General features: G+C 42.9%; 1 protein-coding gene across 3 annotated transcripts in view; it reads right to left on the minus strand.

Annotated features, from left to right (window-relative positions):
* Window positions 1-404: 404 nt before the first annotated feature.
* Window positions 405-24,099, minus strand: part of C1H5orf63 (chromosome 1 C5orf63 homolog) — a 205,269-nt gene continuing 181,574 nt past the window's right edge. Inside the window, exon 4 of one of the 3 annotated variants that reach the window (XM_077291415.1) lies at window positions 405-2,334. In XM_077291415.1, coding sequence (XP_077147530.1) covers window positions 2,158-2,334 — 177 coding nt within the window. In that variant the 3' untranslated portion in view covers window positions 405-2,157. The remainder of the gene's footprint in view (window positions 2,335-24,099) is intronic. The other 2 variants (XM_077291405.1, XM_077291424.1) reach the window with 2 other exon arrangements.

Consider the following 24,099-nt stretch of genomic DNA (forward strand, 5'->3'; position numbering starts at 1 on the left):
GTTAGCCTATGTACAGCTAACTTAAGTGGAAGGCAGTGTTCATTTTGACTTTTAACAAGTTGAGAGACAGTAAACAACCTTGGGTAAGCCATAATGGTGGCTTTTCTAAAAATGTTCCTCACAGGTTGGGGTTAAGAGATGAGTAATATTTGACTTGAGATTTCAGGGACATATACCCACTTCTTGACGCATGAAGAATGCCGTGTGCCTTCCTGAAATGTTGTGTAACAGAGGATCTCAGTATATGGGGCAGCTCACCAGTGATGGTATGTGCACAGCGGCTAGATGTTACAGCATAATGGGTGGGATTTCAAGAAATCCCATGCCCACTATGCAACCACAGATGCCTACAGATCACCCACGGACACTGACATGTGTCGCGTCTTTCCAGAACGTAGCATGTTAATTTCCAGTCTCAGCAAGAGAAATTTCACCAATAGAATCTATTGAAAGTGGTGAATCCACATGGTTCAGGGATCACATGCGGATTCACTTGTGTTCAATTGATGCCAGCAAACATACGCTCTGTCCATAGCGCTGCTATTTCTGGATCGTGTGCACAGAGCCTGAAAGTACATTTCTATGAACATTGGATATGGAATGAAAGTAAATGGAGGTCAAAGTCCACTAGTTTGACTACTAAGAGTGAGATTTTAATTAGTCAAATATTCCTGATCCCTGGTGCGTCATGTGGATGACTATATCCGTGGTGATAGAGAGCATGGTGAGCACTAAACAAAGATGGAGAACAAATCACTAATGAACTGTGGTCAGGTGCTAAACCATTGGCTGTATGGCTAAAGTAGCAGCTTTACTGTTTTTTTTTGTTTTTCCAAACAACTTTATTAACATTTTCAACCAAAACAATACATAGAGAGAGACAATGTTTTTTTTGTAACCCCTCCCTGTGTTCTCTATGTTCACCCTTACCACTGCTGCTTCACTGCCAAACATTCCTTCTGCCACCCCTGAAATTGTTTCCCTGCACACCAGCACCTCTTCCTATGCCATGCACATTCTTGCCCACAAGAAACCTTTTTAGCCTTACATAACCCCCTAAGAGCACAACATTGTATTGCCATCTCTGAGGCCCTCCCACTCAACAATAGCCTCTATGGCTTTTATCATGCCTTCCTGCCTTCTAGGCTTCTTCCTGCCTGTGACATTCTACTACTTGAAGTGCCTTTCCACCAGCAGAGTGCCTTGTTGCCCTAATTACACATTCCGACCTAGCTGACGTGCTGCCACCACTATGCATCTCCTTAGCTGCAAAGGCAATTAGACATCTAACCTGTCCGAAAGTCTGTCTATTTCATCTATATTTTACTACATTCTCCCACAATGCAGCTGTAAAATACCACTTATACCATACACATGTAAGATACAGATCTGTATTTTGTATCCTATTTTCCAAGCTTCTTTAGGCATGTTTTATATTGAAAACACTGAAAGGACCCATATGTATTACTAAGGGTTTATTTTGCATCCATTAAATGAGAATTGTGCCTATTTTATTAAAAAGTGCATGCCTCTTAATAAATGTTCCACTTCTATGACTGAATGTTGATGCTATTTTGTCCACAGACCCATATGGAGTAAATTCTGATCTTATGAATCTGATTCATCAAGACCAGTGTTTTTCTTGCTGGTATTGATGAGGGGTCGTGTGGATTCAGGTGCTCTTAATTCATTAAGAAATGCATGCCTTTTCATGAATCCAGAGCATTTGACTAGTGGTCTGCACTTATGTGTCATGCCAGGAATCCTACTCCAGTCCCTGACTGGATGAAGCTTTCTGGCATATAGAAAAAAATTACTGGGAGAAAATTATATGAAAATGCAGAAAGTCGCAAAATTTTGGTGCAAGTTGAAGCTGCGCCAAAATTTTGCGACTTTGCAAAGCAATTATGCTAGAATTCTAGAAAAATTGCTTTGATGAATCGGGTCCTAAATGTACAAATGTGAATAAGACATCACTAGAATATCTATGGACACAGAAGACAGTATATACCAGCCTTTATCTGGACAGATTCATTAATTTTTGAACACAGATACATTTATTTATACTTTTATTTATTACGAGGTTTTTTTCTATTGATACGCTTCCATTGACTCATTGTGAAGAAAGTTCAGTAGTTCTCGAGTGTCATTCATGAGTCACTTGATGTCATCGTCCTGCTCCAGCTTACAAAGGTATCTCTCCAATTTCTTAATATTTACTCTGTGCATCATTAGGAACTGTCCGTTTAGATGAAATACAGGAATATCATGCTTATAGCGGTCATACCAGGCCGTGTTCTCTGGAAGTGTGATGTCTACTTGTTCTAAAACAAACTGAAACAAATAGAAAAGCAACAGTGTTATCCACAAAGAACAGTGTTATCAACATACATCAATCATGATGTAATACCTACACAATGAGTTTTCTTGTTGTACAGTTATATCACGCATCGGAATATGATCACCTCGTCAAGGCGGGTGAGCTCGCACAATCTGATTGGAACGTGTACTGCAGCCTATGTATTACACGTTGTCAGGAGGTAATCACAAACTGATGACTGATGTAAGAAATCAATAACAATACTTTATCAAGTGTTAAACAGGGATGATGTTTTCTTACTTTGAAAATGCCAAAATATCCATCACCCTCTTTGCTCAACGTAACCCAGTGGTGGGGCAAAAAATAAACATAATGTGCCAGAATTCTGGCTATAGCTGTGCCCGAAAAGAAAAGTACATGACATGTTTTAAATAATATTTACCACTCCCTCTACATGGAGTCTAAAAAAAGGAAGCAGTCACACAATGTCCCAAAATGTATTAAAGTACCACCAAGCTTTTTTTTTTTTTTAGAGAGATGGAGGGACAATACAAGTGCAACGAATAGGCTTCTTTCACACTTCCGTCGGTACGGGGCCGTCGCTAAGCGTCGGCGCGATGTACTGACGGACGTTTTGAAAATTTGGCACAACGTGGGCAGCGGATGCAGTTTTTCAACGCATCCGCTGCCCATTCTAAAGTCCCGGGGAGGAGGGGGCGGAGTTCCGGCCGCACATGCGTGGTAGGAAATGCAGGACCTGACGTACAAAAAAATGTTCCCTTGAACGTTTTTTCGTGATGACGGTCCACCAAAACACGAGGTTGAAAGAGTTAAGGTAACTGCTCACCTTGAAGGGTTGTGAAACCCACAATTAAGGAAAGGGATTTTAAAATCAAAAACATCCAGCTTCTGCAACATCAACGGGTTGGAGACACTCAATGAGGTAATCAAGTATTGGCAGAAAGCTGGTGATCTGCACTGCCACTGCTATTATTCCAATATAAATCCAAAAGACTGTGTGTAGAAGGTAGTCAGCGCGGTTTAATCTCAAGCGGTTTCAAAGCTGAACAAACTTCTTCCTAGGCAAGTATATCTTAACCTTATAGTTAATTGAAAATTAACTGTTATTTGATATGCAAATGGGGGCACTTTGGTGCACCCTGGGTGAGGCCTCTGCCTTGGTGCACTGTCATGCCCTCCTATTTCCAAAACAGAACCGGTACCTCACATGGATTGACTTATCTCTAAGGCCCAGAGTGAATGCTAAGTTAACCTGTCTGCACAAGCACACGGACACTGGATGATTGCAGCGAATTGCTAACAGTGTCAGAGCGAGCGCACACAATGGCTGCGGGCATGCTCTGACGTCTGGCTCCTACCTGTGGCCACCACTTGCTATCTTTGGAAGATAAAGGGTTATTCTGCAGGTCAATAGGATTAGAAAGATGCTCACTCGCCGTATTGAAAGCGTGGCACCCGAGGGAAACTTTATTCCTCTTGGAGCCAACGATGTTCAGTCATACAGGTAATCCAGTGCGACAACAGTCACCCTCATAGCACTGTGAACAGCGGATGTCAGTACACCCTCACACTCTGACAGCTGGCCTTGCATTGATGCACTTTCAGCACGGCAGCCGGGTACCTTTCTGTGACGTGAAATTTTCCTTTTAATACAAATTTGTAATGGAGTCTTTCATAAGGAAGGTTCATGTGTATAAGATGTGTTGTGGAAAGTCTCCACATAAAGTCCAAGGAAATCCGCATGACGGATAAACACCAAGTTGTTCAGGTTTTGGGGGTGAATTAGGCTGTGTTCACATATAGCATTTTTTTCTGCTGCCTTTTTATTTTGTATGCATAAAATGATTTCATGAACTTTCCTGCCCACATTGTTCTATAAAGATGCTGTTTAACTGGCCCTGAGGAAGCAACAGTGAAACACGCGTTGGGTGTTTGGTGGGTGAGTAGGTTGACAAATCTTAATACTCTATGTTGATACATCTCTATTATTATTCATACCTGTAGGTTGTATTAAAGTGAACCTGTCACCAGGTTTGCCCGATAAGAGATACGGCCATCACCTTTCAGGGCTGATATACAGCATTCTATAATGTTGTATATCTGCACCCAACCCGACCAGTAAGAGAAGAAAAATAACCTTTATTATATTCACCTGCGGGAGGTCCGGTCCAACGGGTGTTGCTGGTCTTGGTCCGGCGCCTCCCATCTTCTTACAATCCCCATCCTCCTGCTGGCTTTGTGAGGATGACGTGTCCCTTCGTCATCCACACAGTCTCCTCGGCACAGCGCTCCTTCTCAGGCATGCTTCTCTGCAGAGCAAAGTACTGGAGTGCGCAGGCGCCGTGGCTCTTTGCCCTTTCCTGGCACCTGTGCACTGCAGTACTTTGCACTGCCCTCAACAGGACAGAGAAGTGCGCCTGCGCAGGAGCGCGGTGCCGAGGAGACGCATCATCCAACGAAGCAAGCAGGAGGGTGGCATGCAAGAAGGGAGGCGCCGAACCAAGAAGAGCGACACCCATCATACCAGACCGGACCACCTCACAAGTGAGTATAATAAAAGTTATTTTTCTTCTCTTGCAGGTCAGGTTGGGGGCTTATACAGCATCATAGAATGCTGTATATCAGCCCTGAAAGTTGATGGCCGTATCTCTTATCAGCCAATCCTGGTGTCAGGTTCCCTTTAGGTTTAATTGTCCTATGTCCATTTGTATATGGTCATAGTTGTTGGGTGACTACTCATATTATACACCTTATCTAATTGATACTCTTTATATATTTGTATGTGTGTCACTCCATAACTTTGAAATTTTATATCTTTAGGGTTCATACAGGGACTCACCCAATATTTCCTCTGTGTATGTTTGTATTTTGGAGTTTTATTATATGTTTTTATATGATTGTATTTAACAAAATGTACTTACTTTTTTAATCATGTGTTAATTATATCGTCTTGGCACATTTTTTGGGTTTTGATATTGCTATGGCTGTTAGTGCATTCTGGTACAGGAAAGATATCTTTCCTTTATCAAAATAGAGGATACCAGAATGTACCGCATCTTTATGGATCTAGTGCCTTCTGAGACACCTTACTCTTATCTAGGTTTTACAATTTTTTGATGTTCATAAAAACGCTATAATTAGAACATTTTTATTGCGTATTTTTGTGCGTACACCTGCAAAAAAACATACAGCTAAAAAGCATGAGAAAAAAGCATCAAAAATGCCGATGAGATGTTATTACTGAGGGCCAGGATTCAGAGACTGGCAAGAGCTTGAAGAAGTATTGCCACAGAACCGTCAGGGGAGTAGAATACATCTTTTTTTTTCTTTTCTATCCTAAGTTTACAAAAAATGATGAAAATAAAAAATCTATAATTAAAAAAAAAAAAATTGATATTGTATTTTTTGTCAAAATCGCCTAGCCCGAATCTCTTCAATTCAGTAATATATTTTGAATAATGCTAACTATAATAATGCTATATTTGTTCAGATGACAACCAGTCTAAAAGGACACTTTTCCCATTAAATATGGGTGGTTAATACAAAGAAGTTGTACTGTATTTTATTCACAAGTGCAGTTTATTTAAAAATGTTAAAATAATGAAAAGAAAATTAGGAGCCAGTTACGTAAGCACACAGCAAGTTACAGGGACGGTCTCATTATGACTAGACAAAGGATGAATGACCTTTATACGAATGCAAAGATGTTTTGTTACCTGGAGAATAAGAGATGAAAATTTTAAATACAGGTCTGCTAAAGTTCAATCGGCATATAATTGCTCTGATTGAAATAAACTGTTTTGATCCATTTTCGGCTGGCTGCAGACAAGCCTATGGAAAATAGTCCGAAATTTATTTACAAAACGAGGACAATTTTCATCTGTGTGTCTGCTTTTTTTTTTTTTTAAGTATGATGCCACTCAAATGTTCCGGGTAGGATTTGTTTTATTTTACTCACCCATAGAACATTCACCCATGGGTGAATCTAATCCGAGGCTCAGAAAATAAAAGTGTATGCTGGAATCTAGTCGGACTAAGAAAAATCATCTCAACAGCCCCATTGAAAATTATGGGGCAGTGAGCTGTCTGATTATGATTAAAAATCAGACCGCACACATCCAATTTATACGCTGGTGTATTCTTACCTTTAGGGCTTGTTAAGATCGGGGTACACCATGTTCCAAATTATTATGCAAATGACATTTTTCTCGTATTTTCCTAAATGGTCGGTGCAAATGACAGTCTGCGCTGTTGGAGGGGCAGCTCCATCTGTCTCCCCTTCACACTGTCAAAGGCCGTTCCCTGTCCTCTGCTGCCTGGTGTGTGGCTGTGATCTCTAGAAGGCACGTTTCTGCTTTTTATACCATGGAAGAAAGTTGTCAGTCAGAAACTCTATATACTTTGCAGAGGTCATTTTCACACCTTCAGGAACCTTAAAAGGCCCTACCAGCTGTTTCCCCATGATTCCAGCCAAAAACATGACTCCTTCACCTCCTTGCTGGCGTCGCAGCCTTGTTGGGACATGGTGGCCATCCACCAACCATCCACTACTCCATCCATCTGGACCATCCATGGTTGCTCGACATTTATCAGTAAACAAGACTGTTTGAAAGTTAGTCTTCATGTATGTCTGGGCCCACTGCAACCATTTCTGCTTATGAACACTGTTTAGGGGTGGCCGAATAGTAGGTTTATGCACCACAGCAAGCCTTTGAAGGATCCTACACCTTGAGGTTGGAGCGACTCCAGAGGCACCAGCAGATTCAAATAACTATTTGCTGCTTTGTAATGGTGTTTTGGCAGCTGCTCTCTTAATCCAATGAATTTGTCTGGCAGAAACCTTCCTCGTTATGCCTTTATCTGCATGAACTCTGTCTGTGCTCTGTTTCAGTCAAAAATCTCTTCACAGTGAGATGATCACTCTTACATTTTCATGAATTATCTAATGCTTTCATACCATGTCCAAGGCATTGCACTATTTAACGCTTTTCAGCAGCAGAGAGATCCTTTTTATTTCCCATATTGCTTGAAACCTGTGGCCTGCTTAATAATGTGGAACATCATTTTTAAGTAGTTTTCCTTTAACTAGAATCACCTGGAAAACTAATTATCACATGTGTTTAAGAGAGACAAGATCATCCACGAGTTTATTTGAAAAACAAAACAATTAAATCTTTATGACACTTAAATCCAATTTGCATAATAATTTGGAACATGGTGTAGAATTGGTCCATGTGTGACATGAAATGCACACAGTGATAACACAGAACTATTACAGTGGCTTTGAAAGTATTCACCCCCTTGGTTTTTTACCTAATTTGTGGCATTACAACCGGTGTTTAAATATTTTTGTAATACGATTTGTGTGGGATGCATCAGCATTAAATAGTCTAAGTTAGTGAAATGAGAAAAATATAGGCATACATTAAATTTATGGGATCAAAAAACTAAAAATTGGCCTCTGCATATGTATTCACCCCTTTTGCTGTGAAGCCCCTAAAAATTTCTGGTGCAAGCAATTACCTTCATAAGTCACATGCTTAGTGAAAAGAAGTCTAACTGTGTGCAATCTAGGAGTCACATGTCCTGTCAGTATATACACACCTTTTCTGAAAGGCCACAAAGGCTGCAACACCATTACGAAAAAGGCACCACTAACCAAACAACACCATGAAGACCTAGGAGATTTCCAAACAAATCAAGGACAAAGTTGTTGAGAAGTTCAATTCAGGGTTGAGTTATTAAAAAAATATCCCAGTCTCTGGTAATCCCCTGGAACATCAACAAATGCTTTGTAATCAAATGGAAAGAACATGGTACCACAACAAACCTGTCAAGAGCGGGCTTCCCACCAAAACTCTCAGCCAGGGAAAGGAGGGCATAAATTCAAGAGGCATCACAGAGACCAAAGGTAACTGTGAAGGAGTCAGGAGTATCTGTCCATAAGACTACAATAAGCCGTACACTTCATAGAGGTGGCCTTTATGGAACAGTGGGCAGAAAAAAGCCTTTACTTACCCCCCAAAATTGCAAGGCTTATTTTGAGTTTGCCAAAAGATATGTGGGAGACTCCCCAAATATATGGGTGACTGTACTGTGGTCAGATGAGACCAAAATTGAACTTTTTGATCACCAAGGTAAATGCTATGTCTGGTGCCAAACTAACACATCTCATCACCCCAAGAACACTATCCCCACAGTGAAACAAGGTGGTGGCAGCATCATGCTGTCGGGATATTTTTCGCCAACAGGGACAGGGAAAATGGTCCGAGTCAAGGGGAATATGCAAAATACAGGGATATTTTTGAGCAAAATCTGTTTCAGTCAGGGATTTGAGACTGAAACGGAGGTTCACCTTACAGCAAGACAATGACCCAAAGCATGCTGCTAATGCAACACTTGAGTGGTTTAAGGCGAAAGGTGTAAATGTTTTGGAGTGGCCTAGTCAAAGCCCAGACCTTAATCCAATTGAGAATCTGGGGTCAACATGAAAATTGCTGTTCACCAGAGGAAACCATCTGACTTGAAGGCGCTGGAGTAGATTTGCCTTGAGGAATGGGCAAAAATCCCAGTGGCAAGATGTGGAAATCTCAGAGACTTATCCAACGCAACCTGTAGATGTAATTGCTGCAAAAGGAGGCTCTATAAAATACTGACTTTAAGTGAATGAATAGTTATGCACACTGAAGTTTTCAGTTATTTGTCTTATTAGTTTATTGCTTCACAATAAAAAGAAAACCAAATGTTCACAGTTGTAGGCATATTCTTTACATGAACTGATGCAAACCCTCAAAAAAACAGAGAAATTGCAGGTTGTAATTTACTTAAGCCACTGCATACCCAGTGAGAAAAAAGTGTTAAAAAATGCAGCATACTCTTTTCTGGTCAGTTTTACATACAATAAGAATGCATGCAATATACAGGCTACTTTCACACTAGCGTTTTTTTGCATATGTCGCAATGCGTCGTTTTGGCGAAAAAACACATCCTGCAAAGTTGTCTGCAGGATGCGTTTTTTCCCCATAGATTTACATTGGTGACGCATTGCGACGTATGCACACACGTTGCAACCGTCGTGCGACGGTTGCGTCGTGTTTTGGCGGACCGCCGGCAGCAAAAAACGTTACATGTAACTTTTTTTGTGCCGACGGTCCGCCATTTCCGACCGGCCGGAACTCCGCCCCCACCTCCCCGCACCTCACAATGGGGCAGCGGATGCGTGGAAAAACAGCATCCGCTGCCCCCGTTGTGCGGCACATTCACTGCTAGCGTCGGTACGTCGGCCCGACGCACTGCGACGGGCCGAGTACGATGCTAGTGTGAAAGTAGCCTAAGGCAGGTCTAGCACCCACCTGTCCACAATGCAGACAAACACATGGAATCAGTCACATCATCAATTTATGGACACGACTGGCCAGTTTTTCAATATGTCCATCAGAACCTGGCCTTTAAACTACACAGTTCAAAAATATAACCAATGAGACACATAAATAATATGACTTACATTTTTATGAGAATTATTACTATTTGACATTTGACTCATTTATTGTCTCTGAATTAACCACTGCTTTAACCTAATATTTCCTATATTTATTGAGGTGTTACATTTTTACCCCTGACTTGCACTGAAGCCAACGATGAAAGCTGCTAAAGTGAATGGAGACATCACTATCCTTTGCCTATCTGTGCAACCTGTCATTTTAAACTCAATATATATTTTACATTTAAAGTTATCTCGGGCCCTGTTGAACTGAGACTCGACTGTCCTGCTGTCATGTCATCATCGGTCTGTGATCCTGCTGATCGCAGATAACATATACGTACTTTCTTCATCTCCCCATGCATCGCCCATTAAGGTCAGCTTTTTGTGCTCTGCCATGTCACATTGATATGAGTGACATATTGTTTACACTGATAAGAGACACCAATATCTGCAGCAGGATGGTCTCATTTAACATCTGCCATTCCATTGTATTAGGAGTAACTCTTCTTGTGACACAACAAATACACATATGGAAACAGAATATACAACATTTTTGCAGCAGCTGCAAAAGCAAACAAGATTTTTTGGTGTATAAAAAGAACAATAAAATCATGAGATCCCAACATAATGTTACCCCTCTATAAATCACTTGTGAGGCCACATCTAGAATATGGGATCCAGCTTTGGGCTCCACATTTTAAAAAGGATATTCAAAAGTTAGAGTCAGTTTAAAGGCGGGCAACAAGATTGTTACAAGGGATGGAAGGCCTATCTCTGTACGGCTACTGATTTCAGGGGATATCTCCCCCAAACCCGGTCAACCATCCCCCTACCTCAACCCCTCTCCTTCCTCACATCGAAACATTAATAACCTGATTAACATTAGCTTTACTCCTTCATCTCCCACTTTTAATTGTGCCATTTGGAATCCACGGTATTTATGCAATAAGCTTCCTTTCCTGCACAACTGCTTTATAAACATGGCCCTCACTGAAACTTCGATTCGGGATTCTGACACTGTCTTCTCTACTGCCATTTCTACATTTTTCTCACTCTCCGAGACCCGAAAACAGACTTGTTGGTGGAGTCGGCATACTCCTGTCCCCACAATGCACTTTCCAGGTCATCCCCCCAGTTCCATGACTCTCATTCCCTTCTTTTGAGGTTCACACCATCAGGCTCTTCCATCCCCTCTCCCTTGGAGTAGCGTTCATATACCAGCCCCCTGGCTCACCCACCCACTTCCTTGACCATTTCTCTGCCTGGCTGCTGCACTACATGTCCTCAGAATTACCAACCAATATCCTGGGAGACTTGAACATCCCCATAAACAGCCCCACTTCTCAATCTGCATCCCAGCTTCTATCACTAACCACTTCTCTTGGCCTTTCACACCTCTCAACCTCTCAGACACAAAGATGGTATGATCCTTGATCTGGTCTTTGTTCGACTCTGTTCAATCTCCTACCTTGATAACTCACCTCTTCCCCTCTCTGACCACAATATCCTCTTTTTCACGCTCACAAATCCTTGTTCACCCCAGCACACTCCTACCTACCACACCTGTAGAAATTTACAAGCCGTTAACCCTCATTCACTTACCGACACTCTATGCTCACCACTGTCCTCAATATCCTCTTTTTCCTGTCCTGATCTGGCTGTACACCACTACAATGACACCCTCAGAAGCACCCTTGACCAAGTAGCACCCCTCATCCTCAGAACCTCCAAACACAGAGTAAAACAGCCCTGGCTCACATCACAAACTCGATTTCTCCAGCGATGCTCTAGGAGTGCTGAACGCTTATGGAGGAAAACTCGCACACCATAAGACTTCATCCACTACAAATTTATGTTAAGGACCTATAGCTCTGCCCTTCACCTTGCCAAACAGATCTACTACACCACCCTGATCTCCTCACTATCCAACTACCCAAAAAAACCTGACACCTTTCACTCCCTCCTCAGTCTGAAAGCACAGGCCCCTATCACAGACATTTGTGTTGATGACCTGGCCTTCCACTTTATAGGGAAAATAAAGAATATCCGCCAGGAAATCCGCTCCCAGCCACCAAGTGCTGTGACTCCCATCCCTTCCCGCACCTCCTCTGGCTCTCTCCACATTTGATACCATCACAGAAGAAGAAGTCTCTAGGCTCCTCTCTTCTCGTCCAACTACATGCACTACCGACTCCATGCCCTCACATTTCCTCCAGTCTCGCTCTAGCCGTCACTACTCACCTAACTACAATGTTCAATCTCTACCTCTCCTCTAGCATTTTTGCCCTCCTCCTTCAAACACTCTATCATTACTCCATTATTTAAAAAAACCTCCCTCGATCCCTCCTGCACAAATAACTACAGACCAGTCTTCAATCTACCCTTCATCTCTAAACTCTTGGAGCGCCTGGTCTATTCACGCCTTACCCATTTTCTCTCCACTCACTCTCTCCTAGATCCATCACAATCTGGCTTCTGCCCCCTACATTCAACAGAAACTGCACTCATCAAAGTGACCAACGACCTTCTGACAGCAAAACGTAATGGTAACCACTCTCTTCTCATTCTTCTCGACCTCTCTGCAGCTTTCGACACGGTTGACCACCATCTCCTACTCTCTATGCTCCAGTCAATAGGCATAAAGGACACTGCCCTCTCATGGTTCCCAACCCATCTTTCTGACAGCTCCTTCAGTGTTTTGTTCGCTGGCTCCACTTCATTTCCCCTTTCTCTCACTGTTGGGGTCCCTCTGGGCTCAGTCCTTGGCCCCCTTCTCTTCTCTCTCTACACAGCCCCAATTGGACAGACCATCAGCAGATTTGGCTTTCAGTACCATCTTTATGCTGATGACACACAAATATACATGTCATCTCCTGACCTTACCACCGCTGTACTACAGAGCACCAGTGACTGTCCGCAGTTTCCAACATCATGTATACAGGTCCTTCTCAAAAAATTAGCATATAGTGTTAAATTTCATTATTTACCATAATGTAATGATTACAATTAAACTTTCATATATTATAGATTCATTATCCACCAACTGAAATTTGTCAGGTCTTTTATTGTTTGAATACTGATGATTTTGGCATACAACTCCTGATAACCCAAAAAACCTGTCTCAATAAATTAGCATATCAAGAAAAGGTTCTCTAAACGACCTATTACCCTAATCTTATGAATCAACTAATTAACTCTAAACACATGCAAAAGATACCTGAGGCTTTTAAAAACTCCCTGCCTGGTTCATTACTCAAAACCCCCATCATGGGTAAGACTAGCGACCTGACAGATGTCAAGAAGGCCATCATTGACACCCTGAAGCAAGAGGGTAAGACCCAGAAAGAAATTTCTCAACAAATAGGCTGTTCCCAGAGTGCTGTATCAAGGCACCTCAATGGTAAGTCTGTTGGAAGGAAACAATGTGGCAGAAAACGCTGTACAACGAGAAGAGGTGACCGGACCCTGAGGAAGATTGTGGAGAAGGACCGATTCCAGACCTTGGGGAACCTGAGGAAGCAGTGGACTGAGTCTGGTGTGGAAACATCCAGAGCCACCGTGCACAGGCGTGTGCAGGAAATGGGCTACAGGTGCCGCATTCCCCAGGTAAAGCCACTTTTGAACCATAAACAGCGGCAGAAGCTGTTTTCTGTTTTCTGATGAAAGCAAATTTTGCATGTCATTCGGAAATCAAGGTGCCAGAGTCTGGAGGAAGACTGGGGAGAAGGAAATGCCAAAATGCCTGAAGTCCAGTGTCAAGTACCCACAGTCAGTGATGGTGTGGGGTGCCATGTCAGCTGCTGGTGTTGGTCCACTGTGTTTCATCAAGGGCAGGGTCAATGCAGCTAGCTATCAGGAGATTTTGGAGCACTTCATGCTTCCATCGGCTGAAATGCTTTATGGAGATGAAGATTTCATTTTTCAGCACGACCTGGCACCTGCTCACAGTGCCAAAACCACTGGTAAATGGTTTACTGACCATGGTATTACTGTGCTCAATTGGCCTGCCAACTCTCCTGACCTGAACCCCATAGAGAATCTGTGGGATATTGTGAAGAGAAAGTTGAGAGACACAAGACCCAACACTCTGGATGAGCTTAAGGCCGCTATTGAAGCATCCTGGGCCTCCATAACATCTCAGCAGTGTCACAGGCTGATTGCCTCCATGCCACGCCGCATTGAAGCAGTCATTTCTGCCAAAGGATTCCCGACCAAGTATTGAGTGCATAACTGAACATTATTATTTGATGGTTTTTTTGTTTGTTATTAAAAAACACTTTTATTTGATTGGACGGGTGAAATATGCTAATTTATTGAGACAGGTTTTTTGGGTTATCAGGAGTTGTAGGCCAAAATCATCAGTATTCAAACAATAAAAGACCTGACAAATTTCAGTTGGTGGATAATGAATCTATAATATATGAAAGTTTAATTGTAATCATTACATTATAGTAAATAATGAAATTTAACACTATATGCTAATTTTTTGAGAAGGACCTGTATACAAACAACAAATGGCGCTGCACACAATCACGGATCTTTGCAGCAAATGGTGGGACAATACCACCCCTTTTGTCCAGTATAAAACAATATATAAAAAAAGGATATATCTTTGCTCTAAGAAACCGTAAAAATACAAACATGAAAAATATTCCAGCCAGATGTAGGAATAAATCTATAAAATCTAAAAAAGGAACAATGATAATTGCACAAAACTAAGTAGAGAATAAATATTAAATTACCTCTGCATAGGAAGATAACAACATGGGAATGATGGTCCCAAGTGAGGAAGGTCCTTGTGATGTGCAGATATTGTTATTTTGCGTGATTCAGTATTCAATAAAATGTGGCATCCTCACCAAAAAGGTCTAGAACAAAGAAAAAGGAAATAATCCCTAAATAATAGGGGCACCTTCCCAGCCGGTAACGGACGCTCCCCTTGGAGTATATCAAGCTGCCGCGTGCAGGCAGTAACGGTATGAGGTCCAGGATAGAGCCAGATTCCAACATCATGTCCGCTCTCTATCTGAAACTCAACCTGTCCAAAACTGAATTTCTTCTGCACCCGCCGTCTACTAACCTCCCTAAATCTGATATCTCTCTCTCCATGGGTGGCACCATAATAACGCCTAAGCAGCAGGCGTGCTGTCTGGATGTTATGTCTGACACCAATCTTTCCTTCATCTCCCATATAGAATCTGTTGTCCGCTCTTGACGTTTACACCTAAAGAAAATCTCAAGAATACGTCCCTTTCTCACCATGGAAACAACGAAAACCCTCACTGTTGCCCTGATCCACTCTCGCCTGGACTACTGTAATGCTCTATTAATTGGCCTCCCCCTCACTTGACTTTCCCCTCTCCAGTCCATCCTTAATGCAGCAGCCAGGGTCATCTATCTCACTAATTGGTACTCGGATGCGTCTGTACTGTGCGAGTCATTGCACTGGCTGCCCATTCATTATAGAAACCAAATCAAACTGCTTGTCCTCACCCACAAAGCTCTCCACAGTGCGGCACCCCCCTACATCTCTTCCCTCATTTCTGTTTATCAGCCTACCCGCTCGTTACGCTATGCAAATGACTTTCGACTAACCTCTGCACTAATCCATACCACCCACTCCCGCTCCAAGACTTCTCCCGCATTGCGCCAATCTGCTGGAATGCTCTACCCCAAGAAATTAGGACTATCCACAACTTACACAGCTTTAGACGCTCCCTCAAAACACATCTGTTCAGAGCAGCCTATCATGTTCCCTAATCAAAGTCCTTTTATGTGTGTGTGTAGCCCATTCACCATCTATCTGAGAATAACTCTCCATCAAACTCCACTGCACCCAACAGTACCACAAAAACTGGCTGGTGACTACCTCATGCAGCCTTTATTCATCCCCATTCCCTCAAGATGGCTGGCCCATCATTGTAAATAAGCCCCTGTATTTTGTGTCTCCCCCACCTCATTGTAGATTGTAAGCTCTTACGGGCAGGGTCATCATTATTTTGCTTTAATTATTATATTACTTTGAATGTTGTTACCTATGACTTGTATATGAACTGTTGTATTGTGAAGCACTGCGGAATATGTTGGCACTATATAAATAAATATTATTTTTTATATGATGAGAGGTTGGAAAAGTTGGGCTTGTTTAGCTTAGAAAAAAGACTTCTCAGAGGAGATCTGATTTATATGTATAAATATATGTGTCGTCAGTACAGAGGACTGGCACATGACTTATTCCTTCCAAGGATCATACTAAGGACCAGGGGGCACTCATTATGGGTGGAAGAAAGGCTATTCCGGCAGCTAAATAGGAAAGGCTTATTTACAGTTAGAGCAATCAGACTGTGGAATGCACGACCACAAGAGGTAGTAATGGCAGACACTGACAGCTTTTAAAAAAACGGTTGGATGATATCCTCACTACAATAACATTGTGTGTTATAGTTAATTTAGTGACAAAAATGCACAATTGGTGGAGAAAGGTTGAACTTGATGGATCTGAGTCTTTTTAATATACAGTACAGACCAAAACTTTGGACACACCTCATTTAAAGATTTTTCTGTATTTTCATGACCATAAAAATTGTACATTCACACTGAAGGCATCAAAACTATGAATTAACACATGTGGAATTATATACTTAACAAAAAAGTGTGAAACAACTGAAAATATGTCTTATATTCTAGGTTCTTCAAAGTAGCCACCTTTTGCTTTGATGACTGCTTTGCACACTCTTGACATCCTCTTGAGGAGATTCAAGAGGTAGTCACCGGAAATGGTTTTCACTTCACAGGTGTGCCCTGTCAGGTTTAAGTGGGATTTCTTGCCTTATAAATGGGGTTGGGACCATCAGTTGTGTTGTGCAGTCTGGTGGATACACAGCTGATAGTCCTACTGAATAGACTGCAAGAATTTGTATTATAGCAAGAAAAAAGCAGATATGTAAAGAAAAACGAGTGGCCATCATTACTTTAAGAAATGAAGGTCAGTCAGTCCTAAAAATTTTGAAGACTTTGAAAGTGTCCCCAAGTGCAGTGGCAAAAACCATCAAGCGCTACAAAGAAACTGGCTCACATGAAGACCGCCCCAGGAAAGGAAGACCAAGAGTCACCTCTGCTTCTGAGGATAAGTTTATCTGAGTCACTAGCCTCAAAAATCGCAGGTTAACAGCAGCTCAGATTAGAGACCAGGTCAATGCCACACAGAGTTCTAGCAGCAAACACATCTCTACAACAACTGTTAAGAGGAGACTTTGTGCAGAAGGCCTTCATGGTAAAATAGCTGCTAGGAAACCACTGCTAAGGACAGGCAACAAGCAGAAGAGACTTGTTTGGGCTAAAAAGCACAAGGAATGGACATTAGACCAGTGGAAATCTGTACTTTGGTCTGATGAGTCCAAATTTGAGATCTTTGGTTCCAATCACCATGTCTTTGTGGGACGTAGAAAAGGTGAACGGATGGACTCTCCATGCCTGGTTCCCACCGTGAAGCATGGAGGAGGAGGTGTGATGGTGTAGGGGTGCTTTGTTGGTGACACTGTTGGGGATTTATTCAAAATTGAAGGCATACTGAACCAGCATGGCTACCACAGCATCTTGCAGTGGCATGCTATTCCATCCGGTTTGCGTTTAGTTGGACCATCATTTATTTTTCAACAGGACAATGACCCCAAACACACCTCCAGGCTGTGTAAGGGCTATTTGACCAAGAAGGAGAGTGATGGGGTGCTACGCCAGATGACCTGGCCTCCACAGTCACCAGACCCGAACCCAATCAAGATGGTTTGGGGTGAGTTGGACCGCAGAGTGAAGGCAAAAGGGCCAACAAGTGCTAAGCATCTCTGGGAACTCCTTCAAAATTGCTGGAAGACCATTCCTGGTGACTACCTCTTGAAGCTCATCAAGAGAATGCCAAGAGTGTGCAAAGCAGATTGTGAGCCTTCGCGGGCAGGGTCCTCTCTCCTCCTGTACCAGTTATGACTAGGGTTGAGCGAAACGGATCGTTCATTTTCAAAAGTCGTCGACTTTTGGCAAAGTCGGGTTTCATGAAAACCGACCCCAGCGTGGGATCGGCCACACGGTCGGAGATATTCGCGCCAAAGTCGCGTTTCGTATGACGCTTTCCCCGCCATTTTTTCAGCCAATGAAGGAGTGTGTGCAGCGTGATGACATGGGTTCCGGCTCGCTTTGTGCGGCGTCACAAGGGGTAAAACCGCCATCTTAACGTTTGGGATATAGCGATTCCCACAGTGAAACACAAATTTTGCAGGGACGGAGGAGAGAGAGAGAGGGAGAGAGAGAGAGAGAGGAAAAAAAAAAAAAAATCCCCATTGACTTGCATTGGGTTTCGTGTTTCGGTCGGCCCCCTGACTTTTCACAATAATCGGCCGATTTCACACGATCCGACTTTCGAGACAGTCAGGTTTCACGAAACCCGACTCGATCCTAAAAAAGCAAAAGTCGCTCAACCCTAGTTATGACTTGTATTGTCTAAGATTATTGTACTTGTTTTTATTATGTATACCCCTCCTCACACGTAAAGCACCATAAAGCACCATGGAATAAATGGCGCTATAACAATGAATAATAATAATAATAATTAAGCAGTCATTAAAGCAAAAGGTGGCTACTTTGAAGAACCTAGAATATAAGACATATTTTCAGTTGTTTCACACTTTTTTGTTAAGTATATAATTCCACATGTGTTAATTCATAGTTTTGATGCCTTCAGTGTGAATGTACAATTTTCATAGTCATGAAAATACATAAAAATCTTTAAATGAGAAGGTGTGTCCAAACATTTGGTCTGTACTGTAACTATATACATATAGAGTGCTATGAAATGATAGGCTAAACCTATAGAATTAGAGTCACTAAACTCTGTCATCAGCGAGTATGGTGACACAGCTTGTCTATGTTCTCCTTCATCTTATGGCATGACAGGCATTCACAGTAAATTTGGCCCCTCTATTTCACACCTATCACTTGAATGATTCCATTATTACAGGCTTTCCATTTATTAGGTCTTCAAATAGTTCATTTGGACCATACAAAAAAGGATAATGATATTCAACTACTATGTTCGTGTTAACATGATACGTGAAAGCTTTCTGCATTTTTCATTGTGTGGCACTCTGCCCGGTAAAGCCTGTAAATAAGAGATCTAGTCTTGTTAAATATTTCATTCAGCTTTCTTGGAGTGAAAAAGGGCAGAGTGCAGAATTACAGGGTCAGATCATCAGACAAAGAATGCAGTGACAAAAACATCTGTCCTTCTCTCTCAAGGACTTGAGCAGGCACCAATTTTATAGCAGGCACCACAGCTGTTTGGTGAAAAGGATATGAAAATAACATGCACTTAGGTAAGAGAATTTGCAAAATGTATTAAAAAAACATAGTGCCTCCCCCAATTGTAAAACTCCTGCTTTTCTACTGGAGGAGACTGATGGACTAGTCTGGTAACATGTTCCTCCACCAGAGGCCACTGTATAGACAGAAGTGTGTGAGGAAAGTGACACTGACAAGAAAGTTCTGTCCGTCTAACAGGAAAATCTGTAACTCTTCTTTGTTTGTCTTTTCCTGAGCTCCTCTCAGTTGTTTTATGACCACAGACTACAGTAAAGTTGAATTTACAATCAATATAATCCAAATTGACAAAGTAGCATAAAAAAAGAAACATGAGACCATAAGCCCCCAGTCATGCTGATCTCAATAAGAGGGCACTCCAAGAATACATATACAATAGACCCTACAAAGGGCATGGAGTCATATAGCCACCAGCTATAGTAATCAATAATGTTTTATTGGAAAAATACAAAAGTAACAATATACACACATAGAATATTAAAAGATTCAAGGTGTAGACTCAGATGTACAAAGGCTGGGGTCTAACCACAAAGTGACGCAGTTCAGCATAGAAAAACATAATTTGTATGTAATGTATATACTATCTTATGATAATAAACAAGAAGCTCAAGTAATCCTATGTCTAGAAATGAATGTATCATGAGCAAGAGTATAGAATCACAATGAATAAGGGGATATACAGAGGTGTGGAAGTGTTTGCCCCCTTCATGATTTCGTATTCATTTGCATGTTTGTCACACTTAAATTTTTGAGCTCACCAAACTAATTTAAATATTAGACAAAGATAACTCAAGTAAAAATAAAATGCCGTTTTTAAATGAAGGTCTTTATTATTAAGGGAAAAAGAAATCCAAACCTACAGGGCGCTGTGTGAATAAGTGATTAGCGGTGGTACAGAGACTGTATAAATACCAAGAAACACTACAGATTAGTCACTAGCAACCAAAAACTGTCTGTATGTAATGCAGGTGTCCGGATGCAACGCACAGAAGCACGATGGGAAAACAGTCAGGGATGATTATGGTTCTATATCTATAAAATGATTTGAAGTAACTTTAAACTATTAGAGTAAAGGCCCCGTCACACATAGCGAGATCGCTAGCGAGATCGCTGCTGAGTCACAAGTTTTGTGACGCAACAGCGACCTCAGTAGCGATCTCGCTATGTGTGACACGTACCAGCGATCAGGCCCCTGCTGTGAGATCGCTGGTCGTGTCGGAATGGCCTGGACCTTTTTTTGGTCATTGAGGTCCCGCTGACATCGCTGAATCGGTGTGTGTGACACCGATCCAGCGATGTCTTCACTGGTAACCAGGGTAAACATCGGGTTACTAAGCGCAGGGCCGCGCTTAGTAACCCGATGTTTACCCTGGTTACCAGCGTAAATGTAAAAAAACCAAAACAATACATACTCGCCTTCTGATGTCCGTCAGGTCCCTTGCCGTCTGCTTCCTGCTCTCACTGACTGCCGGCCGTACAGTGAGAAGTGAGAGCACAGCAGTGACGTCACCGCTGCGCTCTGCTCTCACTGTACGGCCGGATCTCAGTCAGAGCAGGAAGCAGACGGCAAGGGACCTGGACACCGAAAGGCGAGTATGTACTGTTTGTTTTTTTTTGTAACCAGGGTAAACATCGGGTTACTAAGCGCGGCCCTGCGCTTAGTAACCCGATGTTTACCCTGGTTACCCGGGTGCTGCAGGGGGACTTCGGCATCGTTGAAGACAGTTTCAACGATGCCGAAGTCGTTCCCCTGATTGTTGGTCGCTGGAGAGAGCTGTCTGTGTGACAGCTCCCCAGCGACCACACAGCGACTTACCAACGATCACGGCCAGGTCGTATCGCTGGTCGTGATCGTTGGTAAATCGCTTAGTGAGACGGGGCCTTTAGTAACTAGGCAGATTAACATTCAAACAAACATAACAATAAACTTGGAAAAGCAAAGGAAGCCTTTATCTAATGTCAATATTCTGTTCACAACAGGGTGCACCCAGTTGTAGGAGCCACCACCTTGTTCTCTTTCTGCAATTCTGGCACTAACAGAGGACACAGTGTAGAGGCGCTTCTGGGATACTTGTAGACTCCACCACCGAAGGTTGTAAGTTGACTCCTGGTTCGTTTTCGGTCCCATTCTAGAGAGCTGCACCGGCATTTCAGGTTAACTCATTGGCCCTGCAAGCAATTCTTCCTCTTCTTCCAAGACTCCCAGCTTCGGCACGGTCTTGTTTCGGATGAGCAGGATCGTAGCATATTCTGGTGTAATACCAAGGTACTGCAGCATCATCTCCCTCAGGCCTAACCTTGCAGACTGATTTATTTGGGTGGACCTTACTCGCTACTCGGCAAGGCACCGCCTCACAATGGTTATTCAGCTAGATCCAGGGTTGCATGGCCCGCACTAAAACATGGTCTCTTGGCCGAAGTTGTCCACCGGACATCGGGGATCGACTTAAATGTTCCACTTCCCAAAACTACTGTTCAACCAACCTCCTTACTGTCTGAAATCAGTGTTATCGGATCCAGGCACTTGGACTACTGCCCGAACAGGGCTCCTCCGAATCTAGTTCTAGTTCAGTGATTTCTTGCTCGCTTCGCCCAAACAGTAGCATATAAGGGATGAGGCCTGTAGTCACATGGACTGTTGTTGTAAATCCACACCAACTCAAACACAAATTCGGGCCACCTCATCGTTTTGTCCTCCTCCAGGGTCCACAACATTTGTAAAAGGGTCCGGTTGAAGTATTAGGCCCCTTTCCCTTGTGGATGATACAGTGTAGTTCGAGACTTATCGATTCCATAGATACGATATAGCTCATACATCACTCACTCCTGAAAGTAGGCCTATTGGTCATAATGAATTAATTTCGACCACCCATAGATGCAGATGAAGTTCTGACAGTAGGGATTACCACAGCAAACTTGGTGAAGTGATCCGTCATCACTAAGCAGTACCCATAGCCGTTGTATGAAGTTCCAATCATCAGATAGTCCATCATCGGAACCTCCAAGAGTGCTGTGGTTCGGATAGCCTGAATGGGAGCTCTCTGTTCCTGGAGTTTGTTAAGTTCACACCGGCGATATCTTCAGCAAACACCTTCAACTTCTTGTCACAGTTGAGGCCAGTATATCAGTTGTTGCCATCATGGAAAGGTATTCTCTACACCGAAGTGGGCACCCCTCTAATAGGCTCCTTTAGCCAGCTGTACAATCAGCACTTCTGGGGCCACTACCTGCCAAGTGACATCGAACGAAGTTGAATCCTTTGACACAGCAGGCCATCTCTTAGGAAGTCTTTTCCACTAGCCCAAGATCTGTAGGGTACTTGGGACCGAAGAGGTCCTAGCTTCCTAATCCAGCCTTTGCCCCAGAGCAGCCTATTTCCTCAGCTTCATCAGCTCTGAATTGGCTTGTTGAAGGTGGATCCATTCATCCCTGGAACGACCTAGGATCTGGATGGGTCTGGACTCTTCTCTGAACTCCTGAATGGTTACTACAGCCGCAGCAAGCTGCCTAAAATCTGGAATCTCGTCAAATTCAAGCTCTTAATTTATGTCTTTCTTCAGTCTGGCCTAGGTGACTTGGGACACAGCATCTACATGAGTGTTTTGGATCTTAATCCGATAGGAGATCCTATACTGATATTTGGATATCCTCGCAGCCCACCGCTGTTCTAGCGCGCTGAGCTTCGCATTCTCTAAGTACGGCAGGGGGTTCTTTTCCATCCGAACATGTATTTCTAATCCCAGCAGGTTCTCCGCAACTTTCTCCGTCATGGCCCATACAAGTGTCAGAAACTCCAGTTTGAATGAGCTGTAATTGTCTGGATTCTTCTCTGTGTCTCTCAGTGACCTACTGGAATAAGCAATCACTCTCTCTCTTCCTTCTTGTAACTGAACCAATACTGCCCCCTGTCCATACAGGCTCCCATTGGCATTCAGTGTGAAGGACTGCGAGAAGTCAGCATAGGCCAAGACAGGGGCATCGGTTAGCGCCATCTTCAATGCCTGAAATGCTTCCTCTTGTCTTGGGCCTCACTAGATTGGTTGACGTTTGGCTCCTTCTACAGCACCCCGCAATAGCTCATTGAGTGTTACTGCAATCTTGGCGAAGCCTTTTATGGACCTGCAGTAGTAGCCAGTTAGCCCTAGGAATGCTCTCAATTCCATCAGGTTGGCTGGCGTGGGCCACTTTTGCACTGCAACCAAATTCTCTGTGGTAGGGTAAATTCCTGCACTAGACACAGTGTGTCCCAGGTACTCAATTTCCCACTTCAACAGGTGACACTTCCGGGGGCGTAACTTTTAATCCGTGTCTTTGAAGCAGCTCTAATACTTGCTCCAACCAGTTATGGTGATCTTCAAGAGTGGTGGAATAAATGATTATATCATCCAGATATATCAAAGTGAATTTGAAATTCAGATCTCCCAAGAATCTTTCCATCAAACACTGGAACATCCCTGGTGTGTTCATCAGTCTGAAAGGCATCCAGTTGAACTCGAACAGAGAAATATGGAGAACAAAGGCTGTCTTCAGGCAATCCTTCGCAGCCACCGGAACTTGCCAGTTGCCACTGGCCAAGTCAAGAGAAATATTTAGCTTTTCTAATGTGGATACAGACTCCTCGATTCTGGGCAAGGAGTAGGAGTCCCATACAGTGCATGCGTTCAGCCTTTAGTAGTCTACACAGAACTTTAGAGTGCCATCCTTTCTCCAAACTAACACGATGGGGGCCACCCAGGGACTCTGGATTTTGCAAATTACACTATTGCGCAGCATATGGGCCAGCAGTTCTTTCACCTTATGATACATCTGAGGCGGGATCTGCCAATATCTCTCGCGAATGGAAGCCGTAGTCCCTGTAGGGACCTCGTGTTGAATTCACCCAAAGTTGTCTTCATGCCATGCAAACACT

The sequence above is a fragment of the Ranitomeya variabilis genome, chromosome 1 (assembly GCF_051348905.1).
Source record: "Ranitomeya variabilis isolate aRanVar5 chromosome 1, aRanVar5.hap1, whole genome shotgun sequence".
NCBI classification, from domain to species: Eukaryota; Metazoa; Chordata; class Amphibia; order Anura; family Dendrobatidae; genus Ranitomeya; species Ranitomeya variabilis.